The sequence below is a fragment of the Podarcis gaigeae genome (assembly GCF_964106915.1).
Source record: "Podarcis gaigeae genome assembly, chromosome: 6".
NCBI lineage: Eukaryota > Metazoa > Chordata > Lepidosauria > Squamata > Lacertidae > Podarcis > Podarcis gaigeae.
The window spans coordinates 99,103,240-99,122,522 of NC_139682.1; the positions used below are offsets into that span (position 1 = coordinate 99,103,240).

Sequence of the window (19,283 nt, forward strand, 5' to 3'; positions counted from 1 at the left end):
CCACGTGCTGTGGCATCAGGATGGGCGATTCCCCACATGCTGTGGCGTCGGTGCGGGTTTGTCACCCCCCCCCTCAAGGATGGCACCCAGGGTGGACCGCTCCCGCCCCCTTCTTCCGCCACTGGCTTGTGGTTGACCAAGACCCCAAGATCCTTTTCAAGCCAGGTGTCCTCCATCTTATACTGGTGCAGCTGGTTATTCCTGCCTAAGTGCAGAACCTTTCATTTGTCCCTATTGAACTTCATTTTGTTAATTTGGGCCCAGTTCTCCAGTATGAATCCTGATTCTGTCTTCTGCAACATTAGCTACCCGTCCTAGTTTGGTGTCATCTGTAAATTTGATAAGCATCTCCTCAATTCCTTCATCTAAGTTGTTTATGAAGATGTTGAACAACAACGGGCCCAGGACAGAACCCTGCGGCACCCCACTTGTCACTTTTTTCCAGGATGAGGAGGATTAATGAGTACTCTTTGGGATTGGTTAGTCAACCAGTTACAAATCCACCCCACAGTTACCTTGTTTGCTCACATTTTACCAGCGTCCTCACAAAAGTATCATGGGAGAGTTTGTCAAAAGCCTTACTGAAGTCAAGATACACTGTGTTCACAGCATTCCGCTGATCCACCAAGCTTGTAATAGCATCAGAAAGAAAAATGAGATTTACCTGGCTTGACTTGTTTTCAAGAAACCCATGCTGGGTCTTAGCAATCACAGCATCCTTTTCTAAATGCTTACAAACTGACTGTTTTATAAGATGGGGGACAGTAGTACATGTGAAAAGGATCTAGGGGTCTTGGTGGACCACAAGCTTAACGTGTTAACTGTGTGATGCAGCAGCAATAATAATAATCATCATCATCATCATCATCATCATCTAATGCTATTTTAGACTTAATCAACAGAAGTCTAGTGTCCAGATCAAGGGAAGTAATAGTGCCGCTCTATTCTGCCTTAGTCAGACCATACCTGGAATACTGTGTCTAATTCTGGGCACCACAATTTAAGAAGAATGTTGACAAGCTGGAACATGTGCAGAGGAGGGCAACCAGGATGATCAAAGGTCTGGAAACTAAGCCTTATGAGGAACAGTTGAAGGTGCTGGGTATGTTTAGTCTGAAAAAGAGGAGACTTGACAGGAATTATGAGAGCCAGCTTCAAGAGATGTCACATGGAAGAGGGAATGAGCTAGTTTTCTCCTGCTCTGGAGGGCAGGACTCAAACAAATGGCTTCAAGTTATAAGAAAGGAGATTCCAACTAAACCTCAGGAAAAGCATTCTGACAGTGAGAGCTGTTTGACAGTGGAATGGTCTCCCTCGAGAGTCCACAGTCTGTGATTCTATGATTCTGTGACAGATTCGAATGAACAGCTTACAGCCATTACGAAATGAAGGAGTTGAGCATTCAATGAACTCATTTTGTTGGCCTGCAAAAATTAACTGCAAAAATTAAGTTTAACCATTGAGCATGGAGATTCTTCCTGTTTGGAAATAAACCGTAAATTTCCTCTTTATTCCTGCTGCGTGGTCACTGCAAAAGTGAATTTTTCTACCTCTACAAGAGAGAGAGAGCACTAAGAATCTACAGTCAGTGAACAAGCAACATGGAGGACACGGGAGGAATGCAGGTAGTCTAAAACTCAATTTCATCCAACTGGCTCTGGCACCAGACCAAATGTTCAACATGAATTAACCTAGCCAATCTGTTAGGGATTTTTCTACAGCTGGAGATCAGTTGGTTTCTCTCTTATTTCTGTTTATAGCTCTCTACAGTATCATTCCATAAACTGAGTTGTTGGCAGGGGTCATGCCTGATTAGTTCACAGCAAAATGAAACTTTAATGTGTCTCTTGAAAAATGGGCTCCAAATGTTCATTTGTGGTTGGCAGTCACAAATGTCAAGATTTGAGAGCTCTTCTTAGTTAATCATCGACTCTCATTTCCTTGGCTGTTCTTTCTGTGACTTTGGGTTGATGATTCATTCCAGGTGTCTTTCGTGTTGCTGCTTTGGTTTCCAGCTGTATTACTCCAGCCGGGATCTGAGCAAAACACAATTTGCTTGACTGCAAAATCTCTGCATATTGTAAAGAATGAACACGTTTAGGGCTTTTGTGCTAACACAGAAAGCATCATAACACTGACTCCCAAGTGGCCATTAAGGGTGGGGGTCTAATTTCCTTTCCCGTTATAGTTTCCCACCATCTGTCCTGAAGCTCTGTTGAAGGCCTTGAATTATTTTATTTTGTTGTTAAAGAGAAATACATGTCATATTGCTCTTCCCAAGGAGCACAGCATCACTGTGGAGGTTTGCATCTGAATTGCAGGTTTTAAGTGTCTTAATGCTGACCTTGGCCCTGCATGTGTGAGTATACTGGATAGGGGGAAACAATGGAGTGGATCTGGCCAAGCTTGCTCTGCATACTTCCCCCTTTTGCCACATATCTTAGGTGAATCAACCACCACCCTATGCGGTATACTGTATCAGTATACTGATACTGAGGTCTCCTGCAATATACTACGTTAAAAGAATTACAAAAAAAGCTCCCTGGGCACAGAACCCAATAAGTGAGAAATTCCTGCAGGGCAGGCCAACCCTTCCACGAAACAACTGTGGGTGGTGATGCCAGGCCCTAAGAGTAACTGACTACCAGAGATGTACTGTTGCCCTGCTGATCTTGCCCAGGGTGACCTTGAGGTGACGAATGAAATCAAGGAGGCATCCAGAGAAGGAAGTGACTTTGGTTACATGCCCATTCCAGCCATGAGAAAAGGTGGAATTTCTGAGACCCCAAAGGACTGTGCCCTAGATGAGGCGAGATGAGGTGAGGAACCTTTGGCAGCCTGTAAGCTGCATACCTTTCTGAGCAAACTTTCAAGGGCCATATTCCAGTGGTAGGTGAGGCCAGGGGCAAAAGTGGGTGGAGCAATGAATATAAATTTTACCTTCATACATTCCTAGGGTGGAGGACACATGCAGTTCACATTTGAGGATGAAGTCAAACTGCTATGTTAGCAGCACTGAAGTAACCTCTCTGGGGCACAAGCCTGGGCAGTGTGGACTGCCCGGATGACAAGACCCTCTTGACCTTGTTCCTGTGACCACAGAAAGCAGAGGAAGATGTTTGGCACCAGCTTGGTTGCAGGAGTTGCTGGAAGGAGGTCTTAGGCATGGGTAGACAAACTAAGGCCCGGGGGCTGGATCTGGCCCAATCACCTTCTAAATCCGGCCCGCAGATGGTCCGGGAATCAGCATGTTTTTACATGAGTAGAATGTGTCCTTTTATTTAAAATGCATCTCTGGGTTATTCGTTCATCCCCCCCCCAAAAAAATATAGCTCAGCCCCCCACAAGGTCTGAGGGACAGTGAACCGGCCCCCTGCTGAAAAAGTTTGCTGACCCCTGGTCTTAAGGATTGCACTCTGGATTTGTGTAGGGTTTACTCCTTAGCCACTTCTCTCTTCTCTCGAATATGTCCCACAAGGCAGTGGAGGTTTAGGATCAGAGTTTACTTCTCCCAGGTGGGCTCCCTTCCCAGGTTGATGAGCCCCATCTACTCCTCACTTCCCTCCACAGCTTGCACAATAACTGCCTTCTTGACCACTGGACCTACTCTTGGTCTCATCTACTCAATCCGCTGGAGCCTGTCTTCACACACAGGGTGAGTGAGAGTTTAAGACCCATCAGCTACCCTCACCTGGTTTAGTCAGCCCGTTGAAATAAAGCCTGGTTTTGCTCCTGGCTTAAAGCTGTTGAACCCAAGTGATATTGTCAGCTTTGAGCTGCTGTGAGTGTATATGCCCTTTTAATCTCCACAATTCCACAAGAGCCCTATTGTTAATATTGCAAGTGTCCTTGGTAAAATGTGACTAGTAAATTGTGTTTTAACTACAGGAAGAGTAGAATAAAGAATTAAAACCTAACCAAACAGATTTCCAACAGAATGTTTTTCTCTTAAGCAGAATATTTACAATCACTGCAGGTGTGGGCCAGGAAATAAAGCATATGTATTGTGACAATAAAATACCACCACTGGGTCTTCAAATACATTGTTCAGGATCCTTAAAACTGTGTTTACCCTAAACTCTGTTGACAGGATCTTCAGTAGACTATGTCAAATACCTCTTCCTTCTGCTATAAATTTTCTTCTGCTCACAGCTGTGTTTGTCTGCAAGGAGTAATGAATAGAACAGATGTGTTTGTGACAATGAAGACTAACAATAATTATCATTATGTTGAAAAAAAATCTTTTGACTTTCAATGACTGCTCTAAATGAATTTGGGATGAGGTGAGATCATTTATATTTGGAGTTCCAATATTCTCTCCAAAAAGGACATGTGACTTCCCTCCTGCTGAGAAAGAATGGTTCTTAAAAAAAGAAAATAATCTTGGTAAATTTTGCTAAATTAAACTTGATTGAGTAGTTGCAGTGCAGGATAAGGTTGTGCAGATCAGTCCTGTTGGTCTACTGAATTTCAACATGCTTCTTGTTGTTTCACAAACAGAAGATCATGTTTTTGTGACAGCTAAATTAGATCATTCTAAAGAATTGGAACATTCTACAGAATTCTTGAAGTTCTGTGACATGCCTTTCTCTCTCTGCTAACATCTGTCTCTCACTCATTTTGTTGTTGCTCAGAAGCCTTCCCTGCCTTGCTGGCATTTTGGAGAACCTCTGGCATTTAGGGGTTGTGAGAGGAGCAGAGGAGGTGAGGAAGCTCCATTGTAAAGCAAAAAGTCACTGTGCTAGCAGAACTTTTAGTTGGTTAGCACCTTAGTTTTTCTTCAGAACTTTTGTCAGGATTGCAGCAGGGGAAGAAAATGTTAAACCTCCCCACCCCACAAACTATGGTTCTGATGAAAATTCATCCCCATGCCTGCTATTACTTAAGAAAAAAATATGTGATTAATACATTTCAGTAAATCTCTTTTTGATACTGCCTTCTATGCATAGTAAGTTCATGTCCAGAGAAGATGAGCTGGTCTTTCTATATTGAATAGTTTTCTTGCAATTACTCTCTTGTTTAAGCCTCATGTGTGAAAACTTTTCCAATCTGGATACAGTTGCCTGCCATTTCCTTGGAAGTTGGGGTTGTGTTAGCTGCTGTATTATGATCTTCATCCACAGTGAGAGAACTTTTACTGAGATGAATGACGCTTGGCTAATGCAGGCTAGCGATAATGATTTAACTGCACTTAAACCCAAGATGTTTCCAGAAAGGCTTTTATTTCTCCTCTGGGAGTCTCTCTTAAAAATCCAGTACACATTACTTAGCACTGTGACTTTACTGCTGGTATTAGAAGCATAGCGGATGAATAGTGTCATTTTATGTGTTTGTCATGATCAAAATATGTAATGGTCAGGCTATTAGCATAGATGTAACAATGATTTTAATAGAAAATGATTTTAATAGAAAATTATGTTAACTTCAAATGTTAATTTATATTGATAAGCAAAAGGCGTAATTGGTTTTTAACAAGCCAGATACATCCCCAGGTATTTAAAGTAAAATAGAAAATTAAACAAGATGGAAGTTACTAAATTGCTGGGGAAAATAGCATTTTATTTTATTTTTTAGGAGCAGTTGCCGCCCTTTTGCCCTTTCAAAAGCTCATGAACATCTTAGATTAATAAATAGACTTTTGTGCTGTTTTCTGCCATCAGACACGTGTCATGATTCCCCCTCTAGAGCAAATCAAACAAAACAATTGAAACAGCTCAACACAATGGACACTTCAAGTGGTTTCCCCAAATTCAGCTGAAAATGCAACTTATACTGGCTTCTTCAGGCTCACTGTATTATTCAACCCCCTAAATAGAAACCCTCACAACAACACAAATACAACAAGTGTTGCCTCAAGCACACCTGATGCAAGTAATCAAGGGCTTCATCAGTTGTACCAGGTGAGCTGGAACACCTGAAATACCTGAACTAGCTAGGGGGTTGCAGAGTGTCAAATTTGGCTGCATGTTAGAAATATGGCTAAGTCAAGAGAATGGTCCAAGAAGGTAAGAGATCATCGCCCTTCACAAACAAGGAGCAGGATACAAAAAGATAACAAAGGCACTGCATGTTCCTAGAGACATTGTTGGAAGCATAGTTCGCAAGTTCAGAGTTAATGAACAGTGGTTACACTACTTGGACAGGGCAGAAAAAGTAAGCTATTTGGGGCAGCAACAAGAATTCTGAGAAGGCAGGCTGGGGAAAATCCTTGGGTGACTGCAAAAGAGCTGCAGCAAGACTTGGTGGCAGCAGGCACTGAGGTTTCAGTGAGCACAGTAAGGTGTGTACTAAATGCAGAAGATTTCCATGCCAGAACTCCAAGATGTTCACCACTATTGACCCCAAAGCACAAGAAAACTCAGCTCTGAAATGCTCACCTGTGTCCTTGGTTTAAGAACAGTCCTGTTTAAGAACGATTTGGTTTATGAACTCTGCAAAACCAGAAATAGTGTACCGGTTTGTGAAATTTACCTCGGTCTAAGAACGGAATCCAAAACGGTGGAAGGGCACTGGCAGTGGGAGGCCTCATTAGGGAAACCGCACCTCAGTTTAAGAATGGCTTTGGTTTAAGAATGGACTTCCAGAACGGATTAAGTTCGTAAACTAAGGTACCACTGTAAATAAGCCACAGAAGTTCTGGGATTCTGTTTTGTGGAGCGATAAAACAAAATTGGAACTTTGTGGCCCCATGGAACAGTGCTATCTCAGAAATAAGAAGAATGAAGCATATGCTGAAAAGAAAACTGTGCCTACAGTGAAACATGGTGGGGGCTCAGTGATGCTCTGGGGCTGCTTTGCATCCTCTGGCACTGGAAACTTGAAGCGTGTGGAAGGCAGGATGGATTCCTAGGAGGAAATGTCATGCTGTCTGTGAGGAAGCTGAAGCTTGGGCGTCATTGGACCTTCCAACAGGACAATGATCCCAAATTCCACCAAGGCTTGGTTGCAGACGAAGTCCTGGAAGGCTCTACAGGGAGACCATCACAGTTACCTGACTTGAACCCCATAGAAAATCTGTGGTGGCGTTTGAAGAAGGCGGTTGCAGCATGCAAACCCAACATCTGGAGGCCATTGCTCATGAGGAATGGGCTCAGATTCCTCCGGAACACTGCTGGAAGCTGGCTGTGCATCCCACTTGCAGCAAGTCATAGCAGCAAAAGGCAGCTCTAAAGGTAAAGGTAAAGGTCCCGTCGTGGCCGACTCTGGAGTTGCGGCGCTCATCTCGCTTTATTGGCCAAGGGAGCCGGAGTACAGCTTCCGGGTCATGTGGCCAGCATGACTAAGCCGCTTCTGGCGAACCAGAGCAGCGCACGGATACGCCATTTACCTTCCCGCCAGAGTGGTACCTATTTATCTATTTGCACTTTGACGTGCTTTCGAACTGATAAGTTGGCAGGAACAGGGACCGAGCAACGGGAGCTCACCCCGTCACGGGGATTCGAACCGCGACCTTCCGATCGGCAAGTCCTAGGCTCTGTGGTTTAACTCAGAGCACCACCTGCGTCCCTAAAGGCTGCTCTACTAAGTACTAAAGATGCTTGCCATGAAGGGGTTGAATAATAGTGAGACTGGAGAAACCAGTATAATTTGCAATGTCAGTTGAATTTGGGGAAACCACTTGCAACATTTGTTGAGCTATTTCAATTGCTTTTGTTTGATTTTCTCATTGCAAACAGCTGAAAGTCTGTAAAGTTTGAAAATAATCCTGATTTGCAGTGGGGTTGGAATAATTTCAAATGCAGCTGTATAATACAAGAGTTTCCTCACTTAAGATGTGGAGGAGCTGAGCCTTTCCCAGATTGTGATACCTACAATTGCTATGCACAATGTGTTTGAGTGCTGGATCATCAGCTCCCCAAAAGAGCTGGGGGTGGGGTTGATTAGAGGAGCACTCACTCAATGGTAAAGCCCCTCCTAATGTACAAATTTGTTGTTTTAATAGTATTTATAATAATGTATGGAGCTGGGAATGTGTGACCTGAAAATTGAGCTAAAGATAAACTGTTTTGAAGAACTGTACTGGGGAAATGAGAGACCGCTTTTTTTGGCTCAGTGTAACATAAGGAGATGCACAAGATATACTCATGAGGATCCCAGGGAAGCAACAGTCTTGCATTTGATTTGTCAGAAACTTTTTATTTACTTCTTTACTAATTTTCATTCTGCTCTTCAACCAAGAAGGCTAAAGAACAAATAATTAAATTGCATGTGATCTTCAAATAGCCCTTGTAAGAAAGTGACTATGATGATCATTTGTCTCACTGCCATTGCCTTTTCTTGCTCACAGGGCAGCTGCTATTCATGTCCCTCTTTGAAGAAGCAGGAAGCAGGGGTGGAGATGACCAGAGTTATTTTTCTTCCCACAGTGATTTCTGTGTGGGGGATAATTGAAATACCACACCACCCCCAAACATGAATCATCTATCCTTTAAATTAATTTTGTATGTAATTAGGCTGAGCAATCATTTATCTAAAAGTTGCATAAAATACAGGGTGCCTTTCATGATATTTGACCTGGAGAGAGGCAAAACAATTGTGCCTTCTACAGACTCACATATCTGGATTAATTATTTTTAAATTGATGTGTAATTCTTAAAACCTCTAAATAATCTGAACAATTTTATTTTCAGACCAATGCATCCAAGAATAACTGAAAAGGTTTAAAGTATTTGGGGCCTTTAACCTTGTTCAACACAGTGGTACCTCGGTTTAAGAACAGTCCTGTTTAAGAACGATTTGGTTTATGAACTCCGCAAAACTGGAAGTAGTGTTTGTGAACTTTACCTCAGTCTAAGAACAGAATCCGAACGCTGGAAGGGCACCAGCACCGGGAGGCCTCATTAGGGAAAGCGCGCCTCGGTTTAAGAACGGTTTCAGTTTAAGAACAGACTTCCGGAACGGATTAAGTTCGTAAACCGAGGTACCACTGTATTGTTATTCCCATAGTATGGGTGGGGATGGGGGTGCTACCCCCGCCTGCCCACCCTAGAGAGTCCACGGAGCAGGCAGGGCTCTGAGAGTCAGCAGTCTTGCCAACCAGCTGCTGGGCAGGAAACAGTTGCAAGGGGAGACTCTGATCTCTTCCAAATCTCTCTGCTGAGCCGCTGCTAGGCAGAAGTGTCCTCTTTTGTGAAAGGACAAAACCTGTGCAGCCTCAGATTTTGAATCTGGTTCGGAAGTTAGACAAGTTGCACCCATTTATGATTCACCATCCAGGTGGGGATAGAAACATAAGAAACCCTTTCCCATGTTTGTATCACCCCAGCTGGCATGGAAGCCACATGTTGAGGATACAAATCACAATACCAGTCCAAAATATTTCCCTATAAGAACTCAGCCACTCAACCTTCTCATCCATTTCCTCCAGCTGCCTATGTTTAAATATGTTTTAGATTAGATGTGGGTGATAGATAGTTGGTTCCTACTCTGTTCCTCTTTCACTACATTCTCATATTTTGCCATCTCCTTTGGAATATTCATGGCCTCCAGACTCAACTTTCTTGTCAGCACCACTGACAAATATTTAATCCAAAATGCAGGTTCTCCAAGTCATTTGTCCAGAGCAATGCCTATTTGTGTGGCTACTGTCATTCCCTATGGGAAAGAAGGAATTTCTTGAGGAAATATGCCTCCATCGGTAGTCATTCCTGCATCCGCCTGGCTTTTCATTCCTCTGCCCATTGCTCCTTTCCTTGTCCACTCATCCCAGCTCTTGACCAGCCTTGCACAGCCCTCTGGCTTACTTCCTGCCACACTCCTTTTCTCCCAACAGATAAAAGTTCTCCTCCCTTCATACTTGCGTGAGCTTTTTCTACACACACCTTTTGTTTCTGTATTCCCAGCGCAGCTTTTCCTTTGGCCTCTTCCTTTTTCCTCTATACTTCCTCAGTTTTCTGTTTTCTTTGTCCACTGCATTTTCTGCTGCATTTTCTCAACTTCCTTGAGTCTCTGCCTCACACAGACATGGTCATTAATGAATATTCTATTGATAATTTCCATTCCTTCCACAGTTAGGGTTTTGCAAGGAGTCCATGACATCACAGCTGCTCAGCTTCTTACTGCCAGGAGCTTTATCACCACAAAAACTCTTCACACAGTTCAACATAGAATTCTACCATAGCTTGTGTTGAAAAGCATTCATTTTTTGTTTTCCTGAATTATTCTGGGTGTCTTTCAGCATTTTCTACTATATATACAGTTTGGAAGTTTCCAACATATATCTACATATACTATTTATTTTCTCTTTATACTGTGGCAGGGTATCATAGGGCTACCGTTATTATTTTTTCAGCAAGTCATGTCCTCATGTTGTAGTTGCATAGGTGTCTCTGCCAAATGATACAACACATGTGAATAATCCAAGGCTTGCTCACTATCAAAAATAATGAAAAGAATTAAAAATAATTAATTGAGATTCTGCCCCCCCCCCAGGAGAAGCCTGCCCGCTGCCCCATGATGTCCTCTTTTTGTGGGAGCATTTCCTTTCAGTATTGTTGTCAGAATGTTTTCAGTTGCTGAGATAGCTTCCATTTGATCATTGCAATGGATTGCTTTGAAATAATTTCTGCACGAGGTAAATTTTTAGCTCCACAGTTTTCTCCCACCTATCCCTTATTTTGCCTGACCAAAGGTGGCATATCCACATGGAAGTGTAACAGAGATTAGCATAATTCAAGGACAGAGCTGGGTATGGAGTCCTCCCAGCATAGATAATATTTGTCCAGCTCCAAATTGTTGCTGCACTTCTGTGGCAAGAAAATTGCTGGAAAGAAACAGATCCCTTGTCAAGAATCTGTTAGACTGGAGTGAAAGAAGGGAAAGAGTTGTCAGAAGAGTTTTTTGTATGTATTCGTCAAACTTATTGTCATGTTCTTTTGTCTTCAGGTTTTACAACAACTTTACCCTATGTACAGAAGACAAGGCTGCAACAGCAAAGTGCTTTTGGCCTAACCCCATTGCTGAGGGCTTCATCACTGGAATCCATGAACAATTCTTTTCAAACTGTACTTCAAAAAAAGTGCATTGGGAAGATCCACCAGATAAAATTTTGATTACCCTGATTTTCATTCCAGTTCTCTTGACAATTGCCATGATTGGGCTAGTGGTATGGTGCAGTAAGAGAAATGATATTTTAGTGTAGCTAAACCTTCATCACCATTCTTTATTATTTTTATTTTAGCTTTGTTTTTAGAATGACTGATGGCAAAATAATAATAATTTATACATATTTACAGAGTTCTAAGCTGTGTCAAGCAATAAAATAAATATTTATGCAGCCACACATGCCTACAATCTGCAGCCATTACTGGTACTTCTCCAGCAGTACAGAAATTGTTTTGATAATGAACAAAATGGCTGACAATCATATTTCTGTAACAGAAGCCATATGGAAAGAACTGAAAATATAATTTGAACCTGCTACTTATAATGGAACGTTGGGTCTTTGTTCAGTATGTAAAAAAATAAATAAATTGTATTTACTCCAGGGTTTGTTTTGGAATTTAAAAGCAAATACTGTATTTAAGGCTTTGAAGCATAAATTTTTACAGCCCTCTGTGACCAAAGAACCGTTAACATGAGTGTTGCTGAAGAACCTTATTTCATCACTCTTCTGTTTTCCAAAACACATAAACGTGAAAAGGAGAGCAAATAATAATAATAATAATAATAATAATAATAATAATAATAATAATAATAATATCCCACCCATCTGGCTGGGTTTCCCCAGCGACTATGGGCGGCTTCCAGCAAAATATTTAAAAATACAATAATTCATCAAGTATTAAAAGCTTTCCTAAACAGCGCTGCCTACAGGTGTCTTCTAAAAGTCAGATAGTTGTTTATTTCCTTGACATCTGGTGGAAGGGCATTCCACAGGGTGGGTGCCACCACCGAGAAGGCCCTCTGCCTGGTTCCCTGTAACTTCGCTTCTCACAGTGAGGGCACCGCCAGAAGACCCTCGGAGCTGGACCTCAGTGTCCGAGTTGAACAAGGGGGATGGAGACGCTTTTTCGGGTATAGTGGGCCGAGGCCGTTTAGGGCTTTAAAGGTCAGCACTTGGCCACTCCCAGTCCACAGTCTAGCTACTGCATTCTGGATTAGTTGTAGTATTCAGGTCACCTTCAAAGGGAACCCCATGTAGAGCGCATTCAAGTCCAAGCGAGAGATAACTAGAGCATGCACCATTCTGGCAAGACTGTCCACAGGTAGGGAGGGTCAGCCTGCTTACCAGATGGAGCTAGTAGACAGCCGCCCTGGACACAGATTTGACCTGCACCTCCATGGACACCTGTGAGTCTAAAATGACTCCCAGGCTGTGCGCCTGCTCCTTCAGGGGCACAGTTACCCCATGCAGGATCAGGGAGTCCCCCACACCCACCCACCCCATCGGGGGCTTCTGTACAGTACTTCTGCCTTAAAGGATGGCATCGGGAGCTGGAGTGTACAGAATGAAGTTTTGGAAAGATGCAGGTTTCTTTTTTACATAGCTGGAAGAAGAATGAGAGAAACTTGACTGACTATGAATTTGTTAAAAGTGGCTCCTCTCTTTTAATTACCATTTTTCTTGTTAATTTTAGGACCGTTTCTACTTTTGTAGAACTTTGGGTCTTTTGTGCTTGTAATATGCTTTAAATAGACAATTCTAGGAAAAATAAATAAAATACAGCCACTATGTTAGTAGTATATGTGCCTTTCAGAATTTGTAAACTGGGATATTCTTTATGTGTTTTGCTTTTGGAAAGGAACTTTCCAGGCAGATTTGCACATACAGGATGGGAAGCAAACTTCCATCAACAAACATACTATGTGGGAAACTGGATGTCAATATGAAATGACAAATATATATACAGTATAACAACTTTGAGTCTCAGATTTGCCACATTTTACGTGCCCTACAAGCTAAATATTCCATTTTGAGAGCTAGCATTTTCCAGTCATAAACAGTTTTGTTTTCAATCCTCACACAAATAAAGCTAGAACTGCTTACTATTTGTCTGTTGACTGTTATCTAGTTTCCATCTGTTGCTCATGATATATATGAGATGCATGTCTGTCATATGTTAGCATGAAAATGTTCTTTGTGTTACTGCTGTATTTGTATAAAATTCATTATGTGTTGCAGCTTGGCCTGTTCTGTTCAGAAAGGCTTGCTAATGTAAAATGTAACTCCAGCAATTTTTTGCACATCTTTTTGTATAAGAGCAGAGAAACCGAGGCAGAAAATCTGATCAAATCTATAAGATCATCTATAAGATGATATTTATTTTAATGGTTTTGTATCCAACAACCACCTTAGAATCAAAGCTTCTGCTTTCACAAGATCAGCAAAAAATAGGAACATATATAATTTATTTCATGGAGTGCTGGGAACAGTGGATTGGGTATTTCCTCTCACATGACCTCAGGCAGGCGCAAAGACTTGTGGGAGGCAGACACTTCCTCAGTTTTTTCTCCTGTCTGACTCAGCAGTATGATTCTCCTGCCTCTCCTGCTTCTTCAGATGATATTTCAATTTTTGATCTCATTCCGTTGTTGCTTTATTTCCCCAGTCTTCCTTAGTTTTAGCAACTTAGATTCTTTGAATCTTGCTATCTATCTATCTATCTATCTATCTATCTATCTATAGAAAATTGTCCCTCCCCACTCCTGTTTGTTTCCCTTGCAACCTTAGTTCATCTTGGTTTTATTTTATTTAGTTTACTTTCTTGCAGAGCTTCCTTGTATACTGCTCTCCTACAGTGTCGCTGAATATGCTTGTTTTTCACATGCTGTGGCTCCGTTTTGCTGCACGCCATTTTATTGATCGGATTTAAATATAAGCGGGGGGAAATCCTACTGTAGCACCCTGCTTGTGGTTAACGCTTAGCTGGAATGAAATATTCCAACGCAGCAATAGAGAAATTAAAATAATCATTTATTTGTCAGACAAATAAATGAGAGACACAGTGGTATATGATTACCAAAGCTCTGCCCACTCCAGCCCTGATGGTCAGCACTTATATTTCCTCAGCTCAGCCCCCTTGCTCCTCCTTTGGCTGCCTCTGTCCAATCAGCCTGGTTGAAATTCCTATTGGCTGTTTGCTAGAACCAATCATAAAAGATACACCCATTTCCTATTACCTTTTATGGGAGACAAAGAGCTATATTTCCTTCTATCTATAAATGGCAAATAAATAGTCATATATCTTACATTTGCCTCAACAAGGAACCTTAATTACCAGCTCACCTCTTGCCCTCCAAAACAGATGGTTAATGGTTTTAAATTTTTATCTTAAACAGATGTCAGAGATCTTGGGTTCACAATCTCACACATCATCAATGAAAGATCTCCTTCTTTGGAGGTCTTTAAGCAGAGGCCTGACAACCATATGCCAGGAGTGCTCTGATGGTGTTTCCTGCTTGGCAGGGGGTTGGACTCGATGGCTCTTGTGGTCTCTTCCAACTATATGATTCTATGATTCTATGAAATAAGAATCTAACATAAGAATCTAACATTTCTTACTTTCTAAATACTTTGCATAATTACATTTAAGCCAATATATTTCATACATAACATATAGAGATTTTTAGAAGCAACTTCTTCAGTTTACAACCCCTTTCCTGGCCAACTGCTTTTTCCATTAGCTCTTGCCGTTTAACCTGTGGCTCAAGTCTCTAATGGAAGACACATGGTATTATATTTTGTTAAACAATGAGTGCTTTTGCAGCTTGATTGTATTCTGTAGGGTCAGTAACCTAGTAACCTTTGCTCTCAGCCTGTAATTCCCTTTTTACAACTTTGAGAATTTTGGCTCCTGCTATAAATCAGGGGGCCCTTGTCCAGGAAGATAAACATATGCCAAACCCAGCTGGTCTTCTGCCTGGCATTAAAACATCTTTTAAGCTTATTTTTAAAATACAGGCCTTGATCAGATGCCTCATTCCCCCCTTTCAAGCTCAAGGACCTTCATCCCAAGTGTCCTTGATAGCTTGACCTTCATCATATTCCTGAGGTAAAGCTCTGTATAGGGCCATGATATAAGGTAGAGTTTCATTTGAAGTCATCTTGCAAATTGTACTTCTAAAACATGAAATGATACATGGCACCATACATAAAACCATTACTACTACCGTCAAGAAAAACAAGCAAGACAATAGTATCCCTTTGAGTCCCGCAACATTAGGTAACCAATTGGTGAGCCATCCCATATCCCATCCTTCCCATGTTTGTACTGGGACATGTGCTATACTCTCCATCTTTGTGGCCAACACACGGATTGCCTCACCATTATCAGAAATGTTAAAGCAACAGGCATTTCCTGTCAAGTTCAAGACTCCACATAGGCCTCCCTGCCTGGCAAGCACATAATCCATTCCCATTTTCAGCTGCAAAATGGCGGCTCTACTTTCATCCAACTGTTGTGCAATAAGTCTCAAACTCTGGGCCGTTGCATTGGTTACAAGTTCCACTACTGCTTGCAATCGAATTATTCTGTTTAGATTATAAATAGGATCCCGTGCCCCTTGTATGAGCTCATCAGGATTCCAGGAGGCAGGTTCATAGTAGGCTATAATGCGCTCTGGTGGCCAATCATCAGTATCGCTCCAACTTTGGGTACTTCCTCCTGCTATATGAGAAATATCAGCGTTTCTTCGTGTACGCTTGGCTGAACTAGTGGGCATAATCCACATTGGTGGTAATACCCATCCCAGGAAACAAGTCCCACTCCATTTGGAAGGGAGTTGCTTGTATGCCCATTCTCCACATATCCACCACAACCATCGGGTCTGAGGTTTTTGGTACGTGGAGTGCATAAGGCGAAATATCAAAAGGGGTATAGAGTTCACAGTGCAGTATGTTAGATTGCCTTTTGCTGTCACAGTTATGTTCCACACCATTTTCCATGCATGAATAAAAGGAGGTGCACAGGGCAAGGTATTCCGAGTTCGATAGGTAGTACCGTTTGCCCAGGTTTGACTATTCTTAATATAATCCCAAGTATAGTGGCAATGAGAAGAGCCTACCATGGTAGAATCAGCTGCATCTGATGATTTATGTACACAGAATTCCCCTTGCACAGGTATAACTCGTATTGGTTTAGTTGAGTTCCATCCGGGGAAATTCTGTACTTCTGTTTGGTGTGGCATTTCGCTTACCATACCAATGGCATTTAATGGTATCGGCAATAAGGGCATACCTCCCTCTGAAGCATCTGGCCCAAGAGAGCAAACAAGGCAATTGGTCCTATTTGTAACATTGGCTACCATCTCAGCTAAGCCTACCCACATATTGTGGTCATGGCGGAATCCATATTTAGCAAATTTGGTCAGATTCAAGGACCCTTCCCCTTCCCAAGGGATCAGGATTAATAATAAAATCATGTTGATGTCTAGTATATGCATTCCTTCCACAAAAAATTACCTTATTGTGATAGCAAAAAAATATTAGCCCCAATATAATTCCCCCAGTGACAGAAATGGGGAACCACCAAGACCAAAACATATACCCCGAGGATCCCCAATGAGTAATATCCCTGATAATTGTTCCACAAGGGGGGGCAGTCAATTAATTGTATAAGAGAATCTTCCCGTTCACAATCGCTGGTTCAGATGCTCCTCAAGCTTCAGGCGTGCGCAGGTCAGCCAGCTTCCAGGTTGTGGTTGCAGCAGGCCGGTTGTCTAATGTTGCCCGTGACCTAGCCCGTTCCCCATAGGGCTAGATACAGGGGTTTTTGGAGAGAGTCAGTTTTAAAGGGGTCACCTTTGCACGTCCAACTGCCTTCGGACTTCTTCAAACGGGAGTGATGAATCCAGGGGGTCACCTCAGCTACCTTCACCGCTGCTGGAGTAGAGAGCAAGATGGTGTAAGGTCCACGCCACTTAGGTGCAAGTGGATCACGTTTTCACTCTTTCACCCATACACTATCACCAGCCTGGAACTGATGAATCGGCTCGGCAATGCTGCACGGCGTGCGCTCGAGGGCCCACCTGTTAAGAGAAACAAAAACATGGGAGAGAGATTGCACTTGTCCCTGTGTCACATGGTCTCCTATCTGTTTGACGTCAGCTGGAATATCCTGAACAAAGGAGGGCGGCCTCCCATACAGGAGCTCAAAAGGTGACAACTTAAGTCTTTTTGTGGGTGCGCACCGAACACGAAACAGTGTTATGGGTAACACATCTACCCATCCCAATCCCGTTTCCTGTGTTAATTTTGCCAATTGGGTTTTCAGAGTCCGATTCATTCTTTCAGTTTTTCCTGAACTCTGAGGCCTATATGCTGCATGCAGTCTCCATTTCACTTGTAGGACTCGGCATACTTCTTGTACTACTTGATCAATGAACGCTGGCCCATTATCACTTCCAATGCATCTAGGTAATCCAAACCTCGGGATCAATTCAGTGAGGTGTCTCTTAGTTACCTCTCGTGCCTTTTCAGTTCGGGTGGGAAAAGCTTCAACCCATCTGGTAAGAGTATCTACAAACACAAGGAGATACTTGAATCCCTTAGAAGGGATCAGCTCTGTGAAGTCCACAATTAGGCTTTCCATGGGGACGTATCCCACATGTTGGATTCCAGGCGGTTGTACCGCTCCCTGCCTGGGATTGTTTTTAGCACAAAGAACACATTTCTGTGAAATGCAAGTTCCTAATTGTGATAGGTTAATAATATACAACTTCCGACTGAGACTCTCTCTGGTTGCAGTACCGCCAAGGTGAGTAGATTCATTATAATTTCTTACAATTGTGCCTGCTAGGTGGTGAGGTACATAAATCCTATTGTCCGGCAGGATCATCCAACCGTCCTTCACAACCTCTCCTTCCTGTTCAGCCCACTTCCTCTCTTCTGGGGTATAGTGAGGTTTAACTTCTTCTGGAACTACCTCTGGTATGAGGGCTGCTATAAGTCCTCTCACAGGCTTTTGGGCTGCCTCTCGGGCTGCTTTGTCAGCAGCATGATTTCCTCTGGTTATTGGATCCCTTCCTCGTCCATGACCTTTGCAGTGCATTACAACATTCTGTTCTGGAGCCCATACTGCTTCCAACAGGATTTCTACTTCAGGTCCATATTTCAAGGCCTTCCCGTGGGCTCCGATTAGACCTCTTTCTTTCCATAGAGCACCATGTGCATGCAGGGTTAAGAAGGCATATTTAGAATCAGTATAGATGTTTGCCTTAAATCCGGCTGCCAATTGCAGAGCTCTAGTTAAACCTATAAGTTCAGCTTATTGTGCTGAGGTGCCAGCAGGCAAAGCTTCAGCTTCCACAACTTCCTCATTGGTGACCACAGCATATCCTGCTCATCTGGCACCTTCATGCAGGTAACTGCTCCCATCAGTATAATATACAACATCTGGATTTTTCAATGGTTCATCTTTCAGATCGGGTGTGATGGCCTGGGATTCCGATTCAGAGGATGAACCAGAGGAATCCCAGCCTGCACAGGAGTCCCCGCCTCCAGGGCCGGCTGAACTGGGGCAAGGCTTAGATGCTGAAGAGCCTGCACCTGTGGCAGAGCACCAGGAGCTGGCCCCAGGTGAAACCCTTCTGGCCCCAGAGGTGCTTGAGGACTCAGTGGCGTCAGGTGAGCCTCCTGCAGGGCCCAGTAACCCTTCGGCCTCTCCTGATCTGCAGAGGCTTAGGGCAGAGAGGCGAAGGGAACTGGTTGCTCCCAGGAGGAGTGCTCGCCTTAAGGCCAGAGGAGGCGGGGCTCCTGGGGGCCGGGACCGCCCCCGGCCTTAGAAGAGGATAAAAGCCTAGTCAGCCCGGTCCCAGGTTGCGGGAGCAACGTCGTTGTTGGCTTCGGACCTTCCTGTGTTCCTGACCCCTGCTCGGCCTCCTGTTCCTGACCATCCGGTGCTCCTGTTCCCTGCTCGGCCTCCTGTTCCTGATCATCCGGTGTTCCTGTTCCCTGCTCGGTCTCCTGTTCCAGCGTCCCTGTTCCCCACCCGGCTCTCCGCCTCGGACCTCGCCCCTCTTCGTGTGGACTCTGCTTATGCCCACGGTACCTTACCCCCGGGACCAGCACAGTTTGCTCCCGCCACACCCGCACCCCCCCTTCGTTGGGGTGCGTTCGGGAAGAGCCAGAGGCCATGGCCGACCAGGCTGCTGTGCTGGTGGCTTTGGCTCAGGAGAACCAGGCCTTGACTCACACCGTGCAGCAGCTCAGCGACGCGGTTACGGCTCTTCAGCAGCGCTTGGAAGCCCTACCGGCTCCTGGGGCCGACGCCCCGGCTCCTGGCAAGTACCCAGTGACTTTGCCTGAGAAATTTGATGGGGCCCCGGCCAGCTTTCCCATGTTC

The 19,283-nt window shown here is 43.5% G+C and overlaps 1 protein-coding gene across 1 annotated transcript in view; it reads left to right on the forward strand.

Annotated features, from left to right (window-relative positions):
* RAMP3 (receptor activity modifying protein 3) overlaps positions 1–12,987 on the forward strand; it is a gene marked incomplete at its 5' end in the record, with an annotated part of 60,970 nt that extends 47,983 nt beyond the window's left edge. The window contains one exon of the mRNA XM_083744063.1: positions 10,885–12,987. Within this exon, the coding sequence (XP_083600189.1) occupies positions 10,885–11,140 (256 nt within the window). The remainder of the gene's footprint in view (positions 1–10,884) is intronic.
* Positions 12,988–19,283: the final 6,296 nt, after the last annotated feature.